Source organism: Micropterus salmoides, unplaced genomic scaffold (genome assembly GCF_014851395.1).
Source record: "Micropterus salmoides isolate LMB-PRFRI ecotype aquatic unplaced genomic scaffold, ASM1485139v1 Ms_hic_scaffold_18, whole genome shotgun sequence".
NCBI lineage: Eukaryota > Metazoa > Chordata > Actinopteri > Centrarchiformes > Centrarchidae > Micropterus > Micropterus salmoides.
Window position 1 is genome coordinate 10,220,630 of NW_024040928.1, and position 22,390 is coordinate 10,243,019.

General features: G+C 43.1%; 2 protein-coding genes across 5 annotated transcripts; one reads left to right on the forward strand and one right to left on the reverse strand.

Annotated features, from left to right (window-relative positions):
• Nucleotides 1-2,669: 2,669 nt before the first annotated feature.
• On the forward strand, nucleotides 2,670-10,654 carry LOC119908786. 4 transcript variants are annotated; one of them, XR_005445343.1, is made up of 9 exons: nucleotides 2,671-2,985; nucleotides 4,037-4,983; nucleotides 6,328-6,708; nucleotides 7,281-7,427; nucleotides 7,562-7,720; nucleotides 7,903-7,934; nucleotides 8,505-8,654; nucleotides 8,755-8,969; nucleotides 10,122-10,654. XR_005445343.1 is itself a non-coding variant. In XM_038726649.1 (8 exons), the coding sequence occupies exons 2-8, from the start codon at nucleotides 4,059-4,061 to the stop codon at nucleotides 8,827-8,829; spliced, it is 1,854 nt and encodes a 617-aa protein (XP_038582577.1). In that variant the 5' UTR covers nucleotides 2,670-2,985; nucleotides 4,037-4,058; the 3' UTR covers nucleotides 8,830-10,654. The 4 variants fall into 4 exon arrangements, 3 of the variants coding, with proteins under 3 accessions (XP_038582577.1, XP_038582575.1, XP_038582574.1); XM_038726649.1 differs by having other exon boundaries at nucleotides 2,670-2,985; nucleotides 8,505-8,639; nucleotides 8,755-10,654; XM_038726647.1 differs by having other exon boundaries at nucleotides 2,670-2,985; nucleotides 4,040-4,983; nucleotides 8,755-10,654.
• Nucleotides 10,655-10,741: 87 nt separating this feature from the next.
• naa30 (N-alpha-acetyltransferase 30, NatC catalytic subunit) lies at nucleotides 10,742-21,915 on the reverse strand. The gene is made up of 4 exons (XM_038726650.1): nucleotides 20,861-21,915; nucleotides 20,013-20,136; nucleotides 19,683-19,738; nucleotides 10,742-14,719 (listed from the first exon to the last, which is right to left on the reverse strand). Exons 1-4 carry the CDS (start codon nucleotides 21,695-21,697, stop codon nucleotides 14,582-14,584), a joined length of 1,155 nt encoding a protein of 384 aa, XP_038582578.1. The 5' UTR covers nucleotides 21,698-21,915; the 3' UTR covers nucleotides 10,742-14,581.
• Nucleotides 21,916-22,390: the final 475 nt, after the last annotated feature.

The following is a 22,390-nucleotide window of genomic DNA, read 5'->3' on the forward strand; positions in this document are numbered from 1 at the left end:
AAACTTAAAAATGTTAAATCACAACCCTCCTCAGTCACCAATGGTGTTCCCCAGGGATCAGTCCTGAGGCCCCTCCTTTTTAAAATTTATTTACTTCCCCTTGGTTTTATTCTCAGGAAATATAATATCCAATTTCACTGCTATGCAGATGACACCCAGCTCTACTTGTCCACCAAACCTACATCTATGCTCCCTCTGTCTTCTCTAACTGACTGCTTAGATGAAGTTAAAACTTGGTTCACTCAAAACTTATTCAAACTTAACAGTGATAAAACTGAAATTCTCCTTGTTGGCTCCATATCCATCCTAGCAAAATGTCAAAATTTCGCTCACCTCATTGACATTTCCACTGTCCCATCCTCCCCCCACGTCAAGAGTCTTGGTGTCATCCTCAACAGCACACTTTCTTTTGAAAAACACATAATAATCTTACCCGGTCTGCTTATTTCCACTTATGCACCATCAATCACCTTCGTCCTTCACTTACACATCATAACACTACTCTCATCCACGCTCTTGTGACTTCTCGTATTGATTACTGTAACTCCCTTCTCTCTGGTCTTACAAGTTCAATCTTAAACTCCAGCTGGTCCTAAACTGTGCTGCCTGTACTATCACCAGAGCCCCAGTCTCTGAACACATTACTCCACTTCTAAAACTACTGCACTGGCTTCCTGTTAAATACCGTATTGATTTTAAAGTTCTTCTTCTCCCCTTCAAAGCACTCCATAATCTTGCTCCTCCATATCTCTCTGAACTCCTTCAGTCCAATACCCCATCCCGAACTCGCTGATCCTCATTTTCCTTACTACTGTCCATTCCTTCAGCCCGCATGTCCACAATGGGGTTTAGAGCCTTCAGCTATTGTGCACCTCACCTTTGGAACGCCCTCCCTCTATTCATCCGTAGGAAAGAGTCCCTGTCCTCCTTTAAAACTTTGCTCAAAACCCACTTATTTCGAAAGGCCTACCCCACATAATTCCACCATCCAACGGCTTCATGATGAACTACTTTTTAAAATTGTTTTTCTCTATTCTATTTTATCTTAATCTTTAAATTGTGTCATGTTTTGATTTTCTTTATTGTATTGCCTCCTTGAAATGTATTTTCAGCTGGGGCGTCCCTCTCTAACTTCAAGAAGCTCTTGAAAACTCATCTCTTCCGAGAACACTTCCTCTTATAACACCTCAAACTACTAACCTCTAACATGCACTTCCTGTGCTCTTCTTCTTCTATCCCCTACAATGATCTTGTATTGATTGCACTTTTTGTTTTGATTGCACTTTTTGTTAATTCTTACTTCCTTCCCTAGGTATCTACCCCATTGATGTGATAAGTACTGTGAGCTCTTACTAGTATTTATTGCTGCTAGTATGTATTGTCAGTTGTAGACCTGTAGTTGATGCTCTGTTGATGCTTGTATGTTGTTCCTCAAATGTAAGTCACTTTGGATAAAAGCGTCTGCCAAATGAGTAAATGTAAATGTAAATGTATTTTAAGTGTTTTAATCTGTAAGGTGTCCTTGAGCACTATGAAAGGCACCCACAAATAAAATGTATTGTTATTATTATTTTTTTCAGCTTACATAAGTTCCTTATTTTCTTATATTGCAGATATTATTGCTGTGCTGTTTTGTGTAGTGTAGCCTACTGTAAATATTATCCTCTTTAAAACATTGAAGGTCCCTGTAGACTAGGGGACACCGGGAACAGTTGTGGCAGTGACAAGCTGTAAAAACTTTAGCTCCATTTCATGAAAACGAGACAGGATTTTAAAAAAAGTTGCTTCAAAAGTCATAAGAGGGTGGCATGTTGCCTGTTTATTTTTAAAATAACTATTGTCCCTCTGTCTTTCTAACTGTTGATATCCATATTGATGAACGCTGATGTGTAACCTCACTGGACCACCACAGGGGGTCACTGGTCACTTTTTCTATATTCCCCAACTAAGTCTTCTCCCGTTTTGCTGGGCTGTCTGTGGAAGGTTCTCACATTAAGGTGCATATGTCAGTCCCTATGGGAGTCATATGTCTGTGATGTAAATACAAGCAAACTAATATAGGCCTACTATTTGTCATTCATGTACCAGATCGCATTACAATACATTAACTGTTATTAAGTGTCTCTCAATTCCTGCTTAGATAGCCCAACTTATCGTTAACAGGGAACAATTTGTGTCCCTTAATTTGTAGTGTCTTGTGTCAGATTTGGGAAGTAACGTATCAGACAGTGCAGTTGTGCAGACCTGCTGGGTAATTGCACGTTGTCACTTGTGATTGTGAAAATGCACAAACGTTGCTAAGCGATCATGCATGCACCTGCATGTGAGCTGTGCTATTTTAGAAGAACTGTGTTAAATGAATGCGCCAGGGCAGTCATGCAGAAACGAATCCGTAAAACAATTCTTTAATTTTATAAATAGCACGATAGCCTATTTGCAGCAAAAAAAGCTGGGAGTGTATAACTTAATCATTGTAAGAGCATGTGCATATAACCACCGATACCTTCTGTGTTCAATCATTGTTTTCTAATACAGCCCCATTGTGGACTCCTTTAGAGCGCGTGAGCAGCAGGTGACCTTTAAATTGAGGTTAAGGAGCTGTCCGTTCAGCACCAGCAGGAGCGTGATATGACTCTTTCAGAAAGATATATATTTTTTAATTAAATAAAAGTAGACAACGGAAATGGAAGAGCAATAGGCAACAGCACGTTAGTTATGATAAATGAGGCGTCAAAGCCGTCAGTTGGAATAAATCGTGCAGAATTGAAGCATTTGGGAGGAAGCACTTGTGAAGCAGGCGGACATACGTAGAGAAGACGGATACTTTCGTTCAGTGACGCTGAGCTGCACAACAACAAGCCTCTCCTTCAGCTTGCTTTCCACAGTAGACTATTCTGAATTTATATCCGTACACCTGCATTTTTTGTTTTGCAAGAGAAAGCTCTGCGTCCTCCAGGCACAGCGATCCGTCATGAGCTCTAGAAGGTAAAAACACTTTCTTTTTTTAGCCTTATGCGACTTTAATTGTTACCTGACGTGCATTGTGCCCTTAATTCCACAATATGATGATGCGACTGAATTTGGGGGAATGCACTGTTGTCTCTGTGTGGGGGCTGCTCCTGTGGCATTCTGTGCAGTCAGGTTGGAGAAATGTGATTCAGCACCGCAGTGTGAATTTGTTCACAGCCCAAATGCTCGAGCGATCATGTTGATCAGGTGGTGGACCGCACGAGCACACTGGCTGAGAGCGTTCACTGTATTGATCACAGGGGAGGTGCGCAGGCAGAACATTGTTGGAGTGTGCATCACCAGGGGTGGATGATGATACCTCTCAGACGTTTGTCTGACTCTGGCAACATGACAGGGTGTCACCCCGTTACCACCAGACGTGTCGTTTCTCTTCCCTTTCTACATCATTATCATCTATCATATCATATGAAGCAACACATGCGAAGTACACCATTGTTTGCTTTGTTTTCAGTGCAATTTAGCGTTTGATAATGTGCAAATAGGCTGTTTGCAGGGCAATCGCACTCTTTTTTTTTTTTTTAAAGGGAGATGCAGGTCTGTGTGATGTAGAAATGTAACATTCATGGAGCCATCTCGTAGAGGATCCTGGAGGATAGAAAACCTGGTGCTATTTATAAGTGAAGTGCATGAGGGTGCTAAGGATTGCTGTGTCAGATTCCCTCTCTCTTTCTCACACTCCCTCTGTCTGTCTGTCTGTCTGTCTGTGTGTGTCTGTGTGTGTGTGTCTGTTTATACAAAACAGAAATTAGAAAGAGTCTGAGATGAAAAGGAATTTCATCCGAATTTATTCAAAACAGGCAGCTGCAGCATCAAAGCAACGGCAGGCACAAATGCACAGTTAAGCCTGTTCTCTGTGGTTATCGGCTATATGAAGTTCTCAAATGGTAACACTTTTAAATCTGACCCTCCACATGTCTGCTGGGTGACAAAGTGTAAAAGTTGCTGGCAGGTACTGTTCACACTTCACTTAAGCCTATTAGCATTTGTCATTTGTCCCCACTCTCAGCAGGCACTGAGACGAGACAGAGATGCTGATGTTTGGGACACTCCATCGCCTCCTCCTAGCTGGGACATGTCTCTGTGTCTATGTAACACCTGTCCGCCTCCCAAGCTTCACCCCCGCTCAGGACAGCGGCTGTGGCGGGCAGTGTGCAGGCTCAGTAACAACTGATGGGCCACCATCACACACCACATATGTAGATTCCAAACCCTCAGATCCAGAACATGTGACTGGCCTGATATTGAATGTAGGCGCAGGAGGAGGGCCTGGCCCACATGGACGACCCGAGGCGATAACTCCAGTGACGCAGACAGAAAACGGGGACAGCCTTGATGGAAGATTTGGGCCGAGTGAGGCGGGTGGAGAGGCACGGAGCCACAAGAGCGAGGCAAAGAAGGCTTGGAGCACATCTGAGATGGGAGACGCTGAAAGACCGTCGGTAGCAGCTTCAGCACTGCCTGTTGATCTAGAGGGTAGAAAGGAGGACTTACCTGTCACCAAAAAACATTTAAGTCCTACGGGTGGGAGAAAGCAGCTGGATGTAGCCGTGAGCACCACAAGGTTGACTCCAGATGCATTTTCAGCCTCCTCCACAGCACCACCACAGCTGAGCACCACAGCCAGGGAGAGCAAAGACAAAGGTGGGGAGGAGCAAATAAAGCTACCTGGTTATGGCGATTCACTCCAGGATAAACAACCAGAAGCAGGCTTGCCATCCTCTACAGGACCTCCAAATCCCAGAGCACTGATCCAGAAACTGACCTCCCACCGTTCCATCCCTCACTCGGTTTTTGTCTCCCCTCGGACCTCCACACTTTTGTCAATTTGGGGCCACGATGGAGCTACATTATCCTCCCTCCCAGATCCCCTGTTGCCTGAAATTGGACCAAACTTGATGCCCAGAGAGGATGGGCCAGAAAGCCTGTGGACTGAGGCAGAGAGGCCTGGTGGAGGTAAGTTAGAAAAATTAACACACAATTAATGTTCATGTCAATTGGACACGCACAGATTTTTATTGGGGTAAAACTTTCTGTAATCCGTTATTAGCCATTCATTCAACATATCCAAACTTAAGACACACAAAATCCCTCCAAAGTGGTGTAAGTTAATGCTCTGCAGTCATTGTTACCCTATAAGACTTCCCTCCACAGCAATCCATATTTTCTGGCTCATTGCAGTTTGCAGGGGTTCAGGAGGCTTCATTAAAAAGTGACTGGGAAAAGAAAGCGACAAGTCTTGTGGCAGAGATTGGCTTTGATGATTGGCAAAGAAGGCGGCCGCTTTTCCACGCTCCACTTTGAACCCCAGCTGGGACCCGTGGCAGTCTAATTACTTTCTATTCCTGACTCAAGCCTTAAAAAAAAAAAAAGAAAAAAAAAAAAAGAGAGAGCACACACACAACTGCCAGGAAAGGGCTGGTGGCAGGGTGTGTTATACAAGTCCTTGGAGGATTCAACCCCTATTTCTCTACATCTATACACCACCCCCCACCCCTGCCCCACACACCCAAACCTCTCCTCTTTCTTTCCCACCCTTCACACTCCAGACTATTGTAAAGAAGTAGGCAGGTTATTATTCAGCAAGCAGGAGAGGGAAATGGATTAAAGGAGTCTGTCTAAGCCAATATGTGTTCCTGCCGTCCATTTGGGGGTTGTCTGTTTGATGAAGCTTCCTCCCAACAGAAAGGAAGCTGACAAAAAAACTAAATTCCCAATACAGCATTATGTAAAAGGATTGCAGTCTTATAAGCATTTTCCAGCCGACTTTAGAAATGCTTTGGACTAAAGGAAATGCCTGAGATGTGCAGTAACAGTCTTTTCCCCCTGTGACAGCCCTCTCTGTTGTAGCCTCTTATCTAGAAAGAACCATTTTTCAAACAATCCTGCTTTCATTTTGTCTTAGCCGCACTGTGAACTGAGCGAGTGCAAGGGCTGCCAATGAGAAAAATGCATGTCCAAAGAGGTACCTGTTTCAAAAAGCCGCATTCTGTCAAATTGCATTCAGCGATGCTGAACACAGTCGCAGTTTTGTGAAAGAAAACATATACATTTTTAATCTTAGCTGTCAGCAGAGTCGTGTGTTAGAAAACTGCAAGACCTTCAACTTGTCCTCATTTGTTTGCCCTAGTTTACTCACTGAATTGAACCTAGCAATCACAAGAACAACATCTTCAGATTGCAGCATTTCACTGGTATTTTACCAGAAGGTCCAAACTGTTCTGCCCTTTGGAAATGGTATACCATGCCACATGTCCTGACCCTCATTCTGTCTCCGTGCTTGTGTTGACACAATTACAGTGGACACTGTGGTCCCGCCATCTCAGGATGAAGCCACTGAGGGCACCATGTCATCGAAGGCTCTCCCTCTCATCTTTGAGCCGTTTGAAGAAGATGTCACACCAGCAGATGCGGCAGCGGTCACGCTGGTGCCCGGCAGTGATCAGCCTCCTGCTGCCATGGCGACCGGAGGAATGCCTGTGTTAGAGGTGGGCCTGGACCAGCTGGTCACCGTGGAGACAGACAGCGATGGCCCCTCGCAGGCCCCACCCCTGCTGATGCCAGACTGGACGTCACCTTGGCAGACGTCTGGCGCTGAGCTCCTTGAGCCAATCAGCTCCTCCGGTCCGTCTGTTTCACAGCGGCCAGCCGGAACAGAGCCAGAGGATCATTCTGAGAGAGGTGAGAGAGGTGACGTGGCAGCACCACAACGAATGAATGACTCTCAATGTCAACATAATGCTCTATGGAACAATGGCTTGATATGGCATAATGCTGTTTTTGCATGACTTTTTGCATATGTACTTTTCCAGAGCATACTAAAGTACTGGCGATAATTCGCAAGTGTATCGTCAACATAATGGTTTTACTGTATGAGAATGTTCATTTGTGGAAGTATAGTGCCACAGAACATCATAATGGTGCAAGCACTACTTTTTTTGTTTTAGTTTGATGACAGCATTTCCCCCTCTATGCAGCCTCTGGTTGGAATCCATGTCACTTCAGCATTAATGTGAACTTGTAGAAACTTGCTTTAGAATTCATCATTTTGAACTCTCATGAATGTAATTGGTTTGTAGTGGAAAATCATATCACACTTAAGAGTCAGCTGTTCAACAGCAACGTCCTGGATGTGAGAAGCCACCGCATTGTCCATCATGCATTGTATAATGGTCATGCCTGCTTAATGTATGATTGAATTTCCACCATAACTTGCAAATACAGTGCTGTGCTGTGTGATTTGTGACATGTAGGCGGCGGGAGGATGCCAACCCTTGACGGGAACTTGCCCACCACCGGCCCCTCCTCGTCATTCCTGCATGCTATGACAACGGTAACCATGGCAACCCATCAGCCAGTGCACAAATCCAGATCAGGGTTAGAGGAGATGGAGTCTGAGGGTAAGATGAGTTTTATTGCCAAACAAAAAACAAGTCTATTTTAATTCAAATTGTTTCAATGTTCATTTTCAATCACATATGTGACCCTTTCTCTCTTGGCTGCTGGGTTGGTGAATTTGTTTTGTTCCCCACAGAGGAGCCAGATGAAGATGAGGATGATGACACCTCTGAGGAATCAGTGGAGGACGAGAGCGAAGAGGACCGAACAGAAAAACCTAAAACAGCCTCAACACAGCCTCCGTACAGCCTCATCCCTCCACCTCCTGTCTGGGTTCAACGGAACCAGGGGCTGAGTATGAGAACATGTTTCTTTTTTAAATCAGCTTTGGAACATGATAGCATGTTGTCAACCTTCATACAATGACTACTTGCCTTCTTGGAAATAAACAGACAGGAATATACTACTACATGAATAAGAGACAAAAAGAGTCTTCAAGTATGTTTCCTTGCTAAACCTATGACTATTTTCTTCCAGTGCGGAGCTGGGTGGAGCTAATCAGAGAAAAGGTAAGAGACTGCCCCCTGCTGTCCTTAAAACTCTTTACTTGCTTTTTGTTGTGGCTAAGTGGTGTTAAGGATTAAGCTGCCAATTCTATATTTTTATTACTCATACTTTATTACTAATCCCATGAAAACACCAAAACCAAGAATTAAATAATCCTAAAATGTAACTTATTCCTCTGTGGCATAGAGCTCCATTGTTGTCCAAAAACTATTGAAAACACACTGATGATCAATCAATGTTCCCTGGTTATCATGGACACTGCAGTTTGTTTTGACTCAAATACACATACGCCGTCCTGCTGCCACACATTTTCACTAGAGCCACAGATGTGCAGTAATACAAAGCCAAAAGTAGACCATAACAAATGAGTGTAACCTGTTATGTTCCGTAGTTACAAATGAGCTTGGTGCTGAGAGCCACAGACAGTAATAACAGTGGGTGGTGGTTAATCCAGGCAAATTAACCACCACTATTTTTGATAATTTGGGGTATAAAAAAGTAGAGTTGATTTACCTGGATTAGACATGGTAATGAGTGTGAGTTGTTTTTACCTCTGTCTCCACCCTTGGCAGGCGGGTTATGTGTCTGGGATGTTGGCCCCTGTGGGCATTGGTATCACTGGGGCCCTGCTAATCGTCGGCGCCCTCTACAGCATCAGGATGATTCACCGCAAAAGGAGGAACAGCTTTAAACACCAGAGGAGGAAGGTCAGACAGCCAGAGGTCAATACCCCACTTGTATTCATCACTTTTTTTCTCGTTTCACTTGTTGTTGAGCATCGATCTTGTGTTGAGTATTAGTAAGTTAAATTTTCCTCCCCAGCAACCTCGAGAGCCCGGGACCAGCCGTCAGGACCAGGCCATGCTGCTGGCCGACAGCTCTGAGGATGAGTTCTGATGAGACCCCTTTGGTCTCGTTTTGTCGGTGACCAACAGCTGATGCTCCTGTGAAGGAAGCTCAGCGAACACCCCCATCGCTATGACTTCCGCATCTCCAATCATCCTGGGCTGTTTGGGATGACTCTTCTGGTCCACAGTGTGAGTAGGCTATAGGGCACAATTTGCACAGGCTGCGCAACGGTCAGCTTCGTATCCCCCTTTCTAAGAATACCAATGTTGTCAGGTGATGCTGACTCTAATGGCTGCTCGTAAAAACAAAATGCATTAGCAGGGTCTTGGCAGGATTACAGTGTAGCTGGTAAATTGAGGTTTTGGCTTTGAGAGGTGAGGTTGAAATTATGGACCAGCGGACTTTCTGTCAAGTAATAACAAAGGGCTGTAGAAGAGTTAACATTACATAAACAATGTAAATATATGTACTGTATATGTAGCTGACTTGGGGTCAGTCGTGTTATGTTAGTGTAAATAAAATTGTATTTCTTGCTACACATCTAGGATATTTAAAGGAATTGTACAACATTGTGGGAAATACGCCCATTTGCTTTCTTGCCGAAGATTGACACCACTCTCATATGTGGCTGTGAGCTGGAGCGAGCAGCTGGTTAGCTTAGCTTAGCATAGCATAAAGACTCGGGGATACCGGCTAGCCTGGCCCAGTGCAAAGGTACAAAAACCTGCCTATCAGCCGCTCTGAAAGCTCACCAATAAACACATGTCTTCAGATCAGTACAAAAAAGAATGTGTAAAAATGACAATTCATTGTTTTACCGGGGTCATGTGATGAACTGTCTGGGAGCAGTGACTTCCTGGTTACCTAACGACTGCTTGACAAGATGTAACATGAAGATTTGTGAGCTTTATTGGTGCTGGTAGGCTAGAGTCTTTATGCTAAGCTAACTGTCTCTCTTAAAAAAAAAAAAAAAAAGTTTCATATTTATCAGACTGAGTGGTAGAAATCTTCTCAGTGTTCTGCAAAAAAAGGGAATAAGCCTGAATGCTTAACTATTTCTTAAAGACTTCCACATATTTTAGAAACCTTCACATACAATTCATTTGAATTAATGCTTCATTTAAATGTGAACTTTGTGTAAATGTAAATGTTTTATTCAAAGGCATTTGTTCATAAAAGGTACTGTGAGATGCACATACAAAATACCATCATCCTACAAACTTATGTAGCATAAAACAGATTTTGATGTACAATATAACTCTGATATGAATTCATTATCTTGCCACTTGCAAAATGTTTCATTTTGAAGCGCATGACTATGTCTAATTCTATTCATACAGAGACTTCTTTCTAAATAAATGAAGTGTTTCTGTTGGCTGGAAAAGCACAAACACTGAAGACACTGGGGGCAGAAGCACGGTTTTTTTTTTGGAAACCACTACATTTTGCACAATAGTGTTTTTGGTGTTAATCTGGTTCAGAGGAGGACAAATAAAGGAGACGTTTTGGCCAATTTCGGCCCAAGAACACCACATCGCTGAAGTGCAATGACTTACAGTCAGAAAAAGTCCTTAAAGTTTAAGAAAATAAGAGATCATTTTATAAAAACATCTTCTCTTGTTCAGACAGAAGATGCAAGATATTTGAACACTACTCATTTGAGCCATGTTTAACGCCAATGTTGATAACGCATGGTCTTGTCATTTAAAGAAAATATTTTTTCTGTAACTTCATGAGTCATGTGACATGCTTAATGTACAACAGCCTGTTCATATGCAATAATACTGTTTTAGTGTGATGTAAAATAGACACTTTTTTGTCTATAGGTAGATCTGAAACAGGATGTCATCAATAAACAACACTTTTAGATGTCTGATTGCGACTCTTTCTTATAATGCACCTTAAGTGTGAATTGTGTTTTCAATGAAAACCACTCCAGACAGCAGACAAGATAACCCAGTTTACAGCATTAAAAAAATCAAATAATTTATTTCTGTGTTCTTTTTCCACATTAAATAAAAGCTATCGGACATTTCCAGATCAAAATCAAGAAAGGGGACAGGGAAGAGGAACAGAGGGAAACAGAAATCTGACATGCAAAGACCTTTTGCTCTCCCCTTTGCACACTCTGTGGATGGCGGTGGAGGCGGTGCTGGACGCCCCGAAAAGACTGCAGGAAGCCTCTGTGGTTGATTGATTGGCTGTAGGGGCTACAGATTTCTGTGGCGCAGCACGACAGCCAAGACAAATGTTGTTTATCTGACCAACAAAATGGTTTCTGGGGGAATTTGTGATTGTAACACTCAAAATGTAGGGTGGCAGATGTTGCGTCAGGAGAGGACAGAGAAGCGGGGTTGTGATGGAGTAAGCTACCTGGATAGCACAGCGGACACCCAGGACGAGGGGGAAAAAATGCTTCTGACATCTGTGAACACTGAACTGGCATGTCAAGTCAACGTATTCCAAATGCATGGCCAGAGAGAGCTGGGTAAAACTATGCAATACCACAGTCCATGGCTATAAACTGATACTGATGACGAAGCCCTTCAGTCTGTGATCATGGTCTAAAGCAGAGCCCTTTGGCTCTTTGAGACAGGCTGTAATGCCCATATACCTAATGGAACTGCCAGAGTTTCACAGGAGTACAACAAAAAAGAGAACAAACCCTTGTCCTTCAAAATCTAAAACAACTCCACATACAAACAACTGAATGAACAAGATAGGTTCATTTTGTACGGTGTTACCTGTCTTTTCCTTTCATCCATCAGTAGTCGCTGTATAAAAGGCCGGGACAGTGAGGGAACACAGAAGTGGGGAAACAAGTGTCCAACACAGGGACAGAAGATTTAAATCTCCAAAATAAACCAGGAGTTTACACAGGGTGATGATTGAAACAGTGTCAGATGAGGAGTACATATATTTGTTAATATTCAGGGTCGAGAATGTTTTCGTATGCCTGGTATTAACTGCTCATAGTTACTGCTCGTTACGCCTCTGGATGGACTAAAATAGCACAGAAATTAAAAATAAAAATCACATCTGATAAATCAACATAAACTGCCCCCTTCCCAGATGATTCACAAAAAAACATGCTCTCAATAAATCCAATGAAGAGAACAACACTAGTATATAAATCTGAAAAAAAAAAAAAAAAAGAATAAAACAAAAATAGGTCATCTGATCCATTGCTCCAAATGCACAGACACAAACATACACACTCAGGCTGTTATGTGGGTGGCAACTCTCATCTGTAAACATCTACTCTCCCTTTCAGTCCTGGGCTCCTGGGATGAAACCTCCCAGCTGAACTGCTGACAGGGGAAATAAACCCAAAATATGAACAAGGTCCTGTCGTGTCACTCAGACTAGCTCGTCAAACACCAGACTACCACGAATGTTTGCTGGACACTCAAGATTTTATAGCATATTTTACTCTGGCTGTCAGTTGTGCCACACGGCAGTGTCTTGCAGTGCTTTCTATTCCAGGGTATTGTAGGCAGGATTAAAGCACACAATATGTCCAATTGCATAATTTGAGGCACCTCAAGGAAAATATTTAAAATTGCATTAACAACAAGTGATGTATCTTATCTTCCAATTTGACTTTGAAAAAAAAAAATTCAAAGCTGATCTAGGGTTTACTCTCCCTTCGCTACCAACCAACCTACCTGTCCCCCGCCCTTTCTATCGCACTGAGCACTAAATCGAATCCTGAAAAGCTTAAAAAACAAAAACAAAGGGTGCGCTTTGTTCCTTCCTGATGTCCTTATAAGGCTGGAGCAAAACACAGCATCTCAAAGACTGATTTTCCTGTCCTCCTGTTTAAGTAGAGAAATGAAAGTCTAACAGATCAACGCTGTTGTCAAAACAACAATACCCACACAGGCACATTCATACAAACTCATACACACTGCAGCAAGTTCCAAAGAAGTGCATCTGACCTTTGTTCATTTTACTTTGAAGAAAAAACAAAAACGGCTGAAGCATACTTTCACTGCCATAATTAGTGTGGATTGGAACGTCTGGGTGCATCTATGACATGTTCCAAGCTGGAGATCTTAGAATATTAGCGAGGTTGGTTGTGCATCCAGATGGGGCACCTGGGAAGTACATTGTGGACTCAGCCGCTTCTGCACAGCATGAGGTTATACAGGTGTATAGTAAGACAATCTAAATAAACTGAAAGCGAACAAAAGAATAAAATATAATCTGCTAAGAATACTTGTCTATTTTCCTTTTTTATCAAGGAGATAAGCACACACACACACACACACACACACACACACACACACACAGCATACTCAAAAAGGAATCCAGCATGTAACACTTCACCCTCCCGTCTGGTGCCAACCGCAGACCAGGACCAGGCCGTGGCTGCGTGAGACGCCGGCTAGCGGGGAGGTCACTGCAGTTGTGGCTGAGAGCGCTGATGGATTGAGTGGCACGTGCAACGAGGGGGAAACAGACGAATAATCTAAAAAGGAGTGAGGTGAGATGGCTAGGACACGTTTGACCACACCATCATTGGCAAGAAGTCTCTCTGAAAGACTACATCTTCTACTTTGTGGGAATTTTGCAGCTGGCAGTGCATTTGGGAAAAAAGTTCTGAAGACAAAGATGAAACTCCTCGCCCATACTGTCATGGTTTGATGATGAGAAATTTAGTGAAGGACACTGAAGCGAAAAGGTGGCAGACCCACCAGCTGGGCGAAGTTTGAGGTGCTACTGGATTGATTGTTTCGATCAACCACTCTGCACCAACACACTTACACCAAACACCACAGGAAGGGATTCATCGGGTTAGCCTCAGATTGGCTTAATCAACACACACACACACACACACACACACACACACACACACACACGTACGTCACACTTTTTCCCGCACTCACATTAAAATAAATGCATGCATATCTTTACAGGCTTCAGTCCCGGAGGCCGAGGCAGGTGATGGAAACAGCAGCAGGGAGCAGCTGCCCTGGACAGGATGGGAGACAAAAACACACAACAGTACGCACAATTCCAACCAAGCATGCTCTCACACAGTCACACAAACACGTTCACTTGCCACATACGCACAAAAACAGGCCAAGCACTCGTTTTCCAAAAAGACATGAGGCGGTACAAACACACAGTCATACTATAGCTTTTCTGTCAACCATCCGACTTACAAGGTTAAAAAAGAAACACAAAAATAAACTCCACAAATATTTTCTTGCCAGTCTGTTTTTCCCCCCGCCCTGCTTCCTTGTTTCGCATGTTTTCTTTAAGTCTGTTTTTTGAGTCCCGTGTTCTGCAGGAGGATTTGGTGTGGTGCCATGTTCTCTGGGGTCCGGACGCATGTTCTCACTTGAGCTGCCTCACCACTCACGTCGCGGTCAATGTGGCTTCCAAGCTTGAAGGTCAAAAGGTTACCTAGTCCTCCAGTCGAGGTCATCCCAGAGACCACCCTGACTCGCCCCCTCCTCAACACAGAAAGTATCAGGGGCCCCTTCATGAAAACATCACGTGGGATATCAGTTTGTTTCTGCCTACGCAACAGTTGTTCAGAGGTCAAGGACAAAAAGAGGGTGTGTTTGCATGTCTACGCATACCTTTGTGCATACTCTTTATGTTTGTACACAAGTGTGTGTGTGTGTGTGTGTGTGTGTGTGTGTGTGTGTGTGTGTGTGTGTGTGTGTGTGTGTGTGTGTGTATATTTGCGTGAAATGACCAGGGCAGAGCTGAGGCTGTCAAGCTGATAGTGTACGTGGTGAACAGCACCCGCTGTCCCGTCCTCCCCCGTCCCCTCTTCTTTCTTCTAGCGGAGCCACAGTTTGAGCCGCAGCGCGTCCACTCCGTTCAGGTAGTATCTGAACAGCCGCTTGTCTCTGACAAAACCCAAGTTCTCGTACAGCTTCAGGGCTGATTTGTTGGTGATTTCAGTCTCCAATACAACCTGGGGACACACAGATGGGCATGTCAGTGTGTGTTCTACTTTTTCAGAACCTGGTATAAAAGATATATGCTTGGCTCTTTCGACTCTTAACCTGCCTTAGTTACACGTTGTATCCTGTTAGCTAGCAAGAAGCAGCTTGGTTTTGTACATAATTACAAAAAGTATGCAACGCCAGCAAATTAGCTTTAAGGCAGCTGATGTCTTATGGACTTGAATATCCCGGTTATGATCAGGTTTCTAAGTTTCCTGTTTTTTATGTTGTTGTTTTTTTTGTTGTAAAAGCCAAATCCTAAATATGATCGAAATCGGTGTAAGCCACATAGGTCGGATGGCATACTTAAGTCCATGTAAACACATTCAAAGTCTCATGTATTTCTATGCGTTTTAATATAGACACACACACACACACACACACACACACACACACACACACACAGTGTATAAAAAAGAAACATTTGAAGTATACCTTTGTCTGGGAAAAGCTAGATGTTTCCCACTGCTTCTTTATGCTACAGCAGGCTAACTGTGTCATGGAGCAGACATTTTGACTTACAGTCGTATGCAAAAGTTGACAATTTCCATGTTTTTCATTTATAAATAATTGGGTGTTTGGATCAGCAATTTCATTTTGATCTATCAAATAACTGAAGGAGACCGTAATATTTCGGTAGTGAAATGAGATTCATTAGATGAACAGAAAATGTGCAATATGTATCAAAATGAAATTAGACCCTTGTCATTTTGTTGATTTGAATACCTATAACTACCTAGCACTGATTAAGTGGAACACACAATTGGTTTGGTGAGCTCATTAAGCCTTGAACTTCATAGACAGGTGCATCCAATCACGAGAAAAGGTATTTAAAGGTGGCCAATTGCAAGTTGTTTCCCTCTCCTGTGAAGAGTGGCAACATGGGGGGCTCAAAACAACTCTCAAATGACCTGAAACCAAAGATTGTTCAAAATTATGGTTTAGGGGAAGGCTACAAAAAGCTATCGCAGAGATTTAAGCTGTCAGTGTCCACTGTGAAGAAGAACATAGTAAGGAAATGGAACACCACAGGCACAGTTCTTGTTAAGGCCAAAAGTGGCAGGCCAAGTAAAATATTGGAGAGGCAAAGGCGAAGGATGGTGAGAATGGTCACCAACAGCCCACAGACCACCTCCAAAGACCTACATCATCATCTTGCTGCAGATAATGTCACTGTGCATCGTTCAACAATTCAGCGCACTTTACACAAGGAGAAGCTGTACAGGAGAGTGGTGCGGAAGAAGAAGTTAAGAAGAAGGTATGCAAACGCACATTTGGACAAGCCAGCTTCATTCTGGAAGAAGGTACTGTGAACTGATGAAACAAAGATGGAGTTCCAAGACAAACACTTGTTACCCACAGTAAAGTTTGGTGGAGGTTCCATCATGCTGTGTGGCCAGTGCCGGTACTGGGAGTCTTGTTAAAGTTGAGGGTCGCATGGCTTCCACTCAATATCAGCAGATACTTGAGAATAATGTAGAGGAATCCGTCACAAAGTTGAAATTATGCCGGGGCTGGATATTTCAACAAGACAATGACCCAAAACACTGCTCAAGATCTACTCTGGCATTTATGCAGAGGAACAAGTACAATGTTCTGGAATGGCCATCCCAGTCCCCAGCCCTGAATATCAGTGAAAATCTGTGGGGTGATTGGAAGCGGGCAGTCCATGCTCAGCATCCATCAAACCTAACCGAACTGGAGATGTTTTGCAAGGAGGAATGGTCCAAAATACCTTCATCCAGAATCCAGACACTCATTAGAGGCTATAGGAAGCGTCTAGAGGCCGTTATTTCGGCTAAAGGAGGCTCAGCTAAATATTGATGTGATATTTCTGTTGGGGTGCCCAAATTTATGCACCTGTCTACTTCCGTTCATCCAATGTATCCAACCTCATTTCACTACTTAAATTATTACTGTGTCTTTCAGTTATTTGATAGCTCAAAAATAAATTGCTGATCCAAACACCCAATTATTTATAAATGAAAATCATGGAAATTGTCAGGGGTGCCTAAACGTTTGCATACGACTGTATTGTAGTAGGACAATCACAGTATACAGCACAGTAATATTAAGGATGGCTCAGTGACAGTAAACCATGACAGTGTGACAGAGTCAGAATGCACAGTACTCTAACCTGTGCTTTTCCTACTGTGACATTTCAAAATGTTTTCCATGAGAATGCCTAGTAAACCTATGTATCAACATTTGTCTTCTCAATTACACAACAACTAAGCAAACCTCCCTAAACAGTATTCCCCTTTTCAGATGTTGTTAAAAACACAGCATCACAGTGGATGTAATGAAGTATTCAAGTAAATTCTTAAGTCAATATCTAGTTGGGACAACAACAATTAGCAGTGTAAAAAAAGAAATCAAATGACATCCACTGTGACTCAGTACTGTGCAATGATAAAACATGATAACATCTAAGAGGGTTGCGTATTTCATAAACACTGTACACTTTACTAACTACCATTTCCCAAAGTGTACACAAGTAATTATAATCACTTCCTCTGTTTCCCAGCAGCTATTAGTCAGACATTTTTAAAACATGCTTAAGAACTGTGATCTACTACTATGACCTTCAGTTACATCTTTATTATTATGTAGTCATGCAGTTGCAAGAAATGAGAGTTCAGCAATCTTTCTGGCTTTTGCATTCAAGCAAGGTCTGGGCCGGTATTTATCAAGCTTCTCAAAGTGCCATTTTAGTCTTAAGTGCTGAGAAGTCATGAAATTTACTCCTACTTTTAAACTTAAGAATAAAAGCAAGTTATCAAATTTCTCAAAGCTAAGAATCACTATTGAAGACAGCTCGAGAGGTCTCTCAAGTGGTTAGGAGTTGCCAGTAGGGCTTGTGATGGCACTGTGGGGACAGAGACATCGACTTCCCAACAACACCCCCCGTAATCCGACAGAAGCAAACAGCCAGCAATACAGGAGCCCTAGACGCATTTGATGGCGCTCAAATAAAAGAAACTTTTTTTTTTCTCCTTTCATGTATTAATGTGTAGGCCTATATCATAATGTATTATCTTGAAAATTCTTTATTGTTAAATGTGTGTTGAATATAAACTCCTAAGGAATTTCACCATTCAATGTGAATCTTTTTCTCTCTGTTCCTCTCCTGCCCTCTCTCTCTCTCCTTCACCCCAACCGGTCGAGGCAGATGGCCGCCCACCCCGAGCCATGGTTCTGCTCGAGGTTTCTGCCTCTTAAAAGGAAGTTTTTCCTTGCCTCTGTCGCCTAGTGCTGCTCTTGGTGGGAACTGTTGGGCTTCTGTAAATAGCATCATAGAGTACGGTCTAGACCTGCTCTTTTACGAAAAGTGCTGTGAGATAACTGTTGTTGTGATTTGGCGCTATATAAATAAAATAGAATTGAATTTATCTGAGAATATTCTTAAAGAAGGAAATCTATTCAGTGATTGGTCCTTGGCGACATCTTCCTCCCAAATCCTGTTTGCGGCACAGCAAACTGTCGTGAATCAGCACTAAGACTGACACTTAAGATTTAGTCCTACACTTCACTCAAATTAGGACTATGATGCTTGATAACTAACTTAAGCACAGCTTTGAGCCAAGAATTTTTTTTACTCTTAATTCAGTTCTTAGCAGTGTATTAGGAGTAATTCTGAGAAGCTTGATAAATACAGGCCCTGATCTTTAAGTTGTACAAGTTTGCTGTTGACTGGTATTTACAAGCAAAACATGTGGAAATTACAGGAGACCTATTATGCATTCCCTTATTTCTGTAATATATAATGTTACAATGTCAGATGTTTCTATTAAACATGGACAAAGATTCAAATAATGAGGTAAATATATGTAAAAGTAATCCCTGTGAGCAAAAAGCTTAGGCTTCAGACTGATCTGAATACTGATTTTCCAACATTTTTTCGACATTTCCTTATACAGTCATCTGCTCATGATCAGCTACAGGCACAGCACGCCCACAAAATACAGGGACATGCCCCTCTACCCTCTCAGTCTGTTCTGCTCATAACGCTTTCTCCAGTGCTGGGCCAGCACTACTCTGCTCAGGACTACTCTTTGTTAATGATTGTTAATGCTCAGATGGCTTTACGTGTTTCTAAAGTAACTGCTAACTACTGCTGACGGTAGCTTCTGTAAGCTAACTGGCTTAATTAGCTGTGCAGCTAGAGGTCCCATTAGGTAGCTAATGGCTAAAACCTCCTCCTCCAGGCAGTCCAGAGCTCCTGTGCTAACGATGCGCCACGATGCATTTTAGTCAGTGTTATGAAAACCTGTTAGAATATTTTACCAGCAGCTGATACACAAGCACCACAGCTGGAAAAAAAACACATCTACATTTGCAGGTGCTTGATTGAAGAAAAAAATTAATTTGTGGTGAATCATGGTGACAGTGTTTCAGTCTCAGTCAACAAAAAGATTAGAGATAGTTTAATACGACATCCTATTTCCACCTCTGGTCTTTCTGGAGATTTCAAATACTTTCAAAATGTATTGTGTTAGATGCAGGTGAATGAGTATGCAGCTATTCAGAGACAAATAAGTGAAATAGTTTTTATTAGAGAGAAGAGACTGAAAGGAGTAGCTGACAATCAAACCAAGGTTACCAGCAAACTTAGATAAGGCAGACAGACAAAATGGACTTATATCTTCCTCACACAGAAGCTTTTGTGTAGGGCCATTACCAAACTAAAACCAAGGACCAAATATTTTAAATCATTTTCAAATGTGTTGTCATTATATTAAGTGTATTTTGCAGGGATATTTGATTTCTATTACTTTAACATAGTGAGTGAAATACTTGAGCACAAAGCTTACGAATGTGGGCCAATGTCAGTTATAAAGGCAGGAATCTTTAGGTGTGTTTCAGGATTTTCTCAAATTTTAAATATTCTCTGGATGTATTAGACACCCTCCAGTGGAAATCTTTTCTTACCTCGTCACAGTCACCCTCCACCATGGCATAGATGGCCTTCTTCACCAGATTAGTACCTGACACAGAAGAGACAGCGAAAGCACGCAAATTAAATAAAAACTTGAGAAAAGAACACTTGGTTTGTCCATTTTTCTAGCTTGACTTCTGATAGTATAAGAAAAGGGTGAACAATGTACAAAGTACAGCGTTACACATCAACTCAAGTGTGTATAACTTATCTAAATGGTGCATTTGCATAAAGAGATTTGGTTGTCAAAGAAAGCACAAAAGACGCTGTTGCACAACTTGGTCTTGGCTTCAGATTATGAAAGGACAGAGTCGAGATCTCACCGATGCTTTTCCTTCTGTGTTTCGAGTCCACGGCCAGCATGGCAATGTAGCCACGACGGAACATCTTCTTGTGCATGTCGAGCTTACAAACAATGGCTCCGACACACTCCTGCTCCACCATGGCCTGGGACACAAACACACAACATAGACAGGTCCTCTGAGTGTCCACTGGGGCGACTGCTGAAAGCCAAGCAACCGTTCCTGTCATCCTGCCAGCTTTCTGAGCTGACCTCTGACCTCTATTTCATGACAGTTCCTCTTATGTCACACGCGGCGTTCCAGACAAACTGGAACTAGGGAGTTTATGACTTTAGGGCTCAGAGGATACACAAAGACAGGACAGTGTTTATCAAAGTAGAAAACCCATTCTGAACACTGTAGATGCAAGAGGAAACACTTACTTTATGCACAATGCTCTCTGGAAATTAAGGGTTTCAGAACTTTACTAAATACCTGAACACATATGACTGGAAAAGAGCTTTTCTTGATTGGACAGCTATTGATTCAGACTAAAATTCATTAAAACGGACATGAATGAAGGCTTTATAATAGAAATGTGGGTGTAGCTCTGCCAAATGATCGAATACAAACGCCCAAACCAATGTGCCATCAGTGAGACATTTGCATATGCTTGTTGAAGCTGTGTGTGTTTATCTTCAGTACATTTTAGCTCTGTGTTTGGTGTTAGGTTATGAAAGCTATCCAGTCACACCTAGACCCAATTATGGTATGCAACTTCAGGTAACCAAAGTCCATGGGCTAGTAGGGTAACTCACTTTATTTTGACCTGATGAACAAAGTGAATACAGGCTTGTCCTTCACATTAAGATGGTGTCAGTGCCACTCACCAGAAAGCAGAGCTGCGGCCAGTTGTGGATGAAGTACCTGTACGTGTAAATTGAATAAGGCTCAGACAAGTCCTTGGTGATCAGTCTCATGATCCACGGCATCTGCAGCTCGGATTCATAGCGGACATATCGGATGCCATGGCTATCCTCTTCCGCACGGCCGGGAGAGCTGCTCAGGTCGAGCCGGGCCAGCTCCGCGGCTGGCGGCTGCAGCGGGTCAGCTGGGCTCTCCTCTGCGCCGGGCCCAGCAGCGTCCGGTGGCTCGTCACTCAGCGTGTGGTCAAACTCCTCTTTCCCTTCGTCCCCGGGGTGGGCCGCCTCAGTTCTAGTAAAACCCGGCATCCCGTTCATGCTGTTATTGTTAACTAAGGGAGAGTGGCTGCCGTTTTCGGAGAAGGGGCTGTGGCCTTCGTGTTGGCAATGCTCACTATTGTTTCTAGCGGCTGGATCCCCCTCGTTGCTGCCACTGCTGTCACAGTTGTCCACGGACGGTCTCGGATTGTCAGGCCGGTTTCCTGTGTGTTGGTGGCAGCCCGCGTCCTCTGAGGGGCTGATCAAGCCGTTTAGCTGCTGCTGCTCTCGGGCTTGCATTTTGAGGTGCAGTGCCGCCGGGCTAGCTCGCGCTAGCATGTTTTTCTGCTTCTTCTTCACAGACGTTTTGACCTCGCTTACCGGCTGCGACTTCGTCCCTGTATCAGCGGATACACAGTCCTCCCTGTGGCAGACCGGCTCTCCGTCTCCCCCCGCCGGCTCTGCGCTCCCAGCACCGGGGAAAGGAGGAATTTTAGCCGGGGTTGCAGTCAGTGCGCTACTAGGCCCAGGCGGCACTGTGGCCATCCCACCGCATTAAGGTGGAGATTCACGCTTGGAAAACGTTGAACACAATCTCATCCACAAGGCGGAGGGAAATACAATCAATATACAAGTTAGTTGACCGAATATTACATAAATCCAAAGGTTTTTGAGGCGATAACGTATCCGCTGGCGACGTTAGTTGCTGCTTTCTCCTAGATTTCCCAGCTGCCGCAAAGTGCTGTCGCAGCAAACGCCATTGCAACAGCAGACAGAGACGTTTTACGACAGTGGTGTAACGCATGACAGATGCAGGTTTTTTTCAGACACCGGGGCAGACTATATCCGTCTTTTACTTAGGCTACTATTTAAATAAAGTAATGTATTCCTATATTCAGTCGTTTTATCTTTATTGATTTGCATACCCCCTCTATTGTATTGAATTTACAAAGCAAGGATGTACTAAACCTCTAGAACAATAAAGGAATAGAAAACACAAAACCAAAGAAAACTGGACACTGGAGCAGGGTCACGATTATGTTCCTACTCCCTCTGTTTCAAACACTGAAACAACAAAACAAATGTGGAAGACACGTGATTAATTTCAGTTGTCCTGGAAATAGTTTTATGCAAAAACTTTCTTCACATAGTTTGCATTTCATACCTTCCTTGTTTTGTAGTGTCAGACCTAAACAGCATCAGACACGTATGCTGAGTATAGGCTATTTGTATTGACCT

Bases quoted from the DNA above. Each gene is read 5' to 3' on its own strand.
- LOC119908786 (XM_038726647.1), top strand. From the start codon at position 4,059: ATGCTGATGTTTGGGACACTCCATCGCCTCCTCCTAGCTGGGACATGT. The intron at 4,984-6,327 runs GTAAGTTAGAAA...ACACAATTACAG, and splicing joins GGCAGAGAGGCCTGGTGGAG to TGGACACTGTGGTCCCGCCA. The intron at 7,721-7,902 runs GTATGAGAACAT...ATTTTCTTCCAG, and splicing joins TCAACGGAACCAGGGGCTGA to TGCGGAGCTGGGTGGAGCTA.
- naa30 (XM_038726650.1), bottom strand. From the start codon at position 21,697: ATGGCCACAGTGCCGCCTGGGCCTAGTAGCGCACTGACTGCAACCCCG. The intron at 19,739-20,012 runs GTGAGATCTCGA...CTTCTGTGTCAG, and splicing joins ACACAGAAGGAAAAGCATCG to GTACTAATCTGGTGAAGAAG. The intron at 14,720-19,682 runs GTAAGAAAAGAT...GTGTGTCCCCAG, and splicing joins TGGAGGGTGACTGTGACGAG to GTTGTATTGGAGACTGAAAT.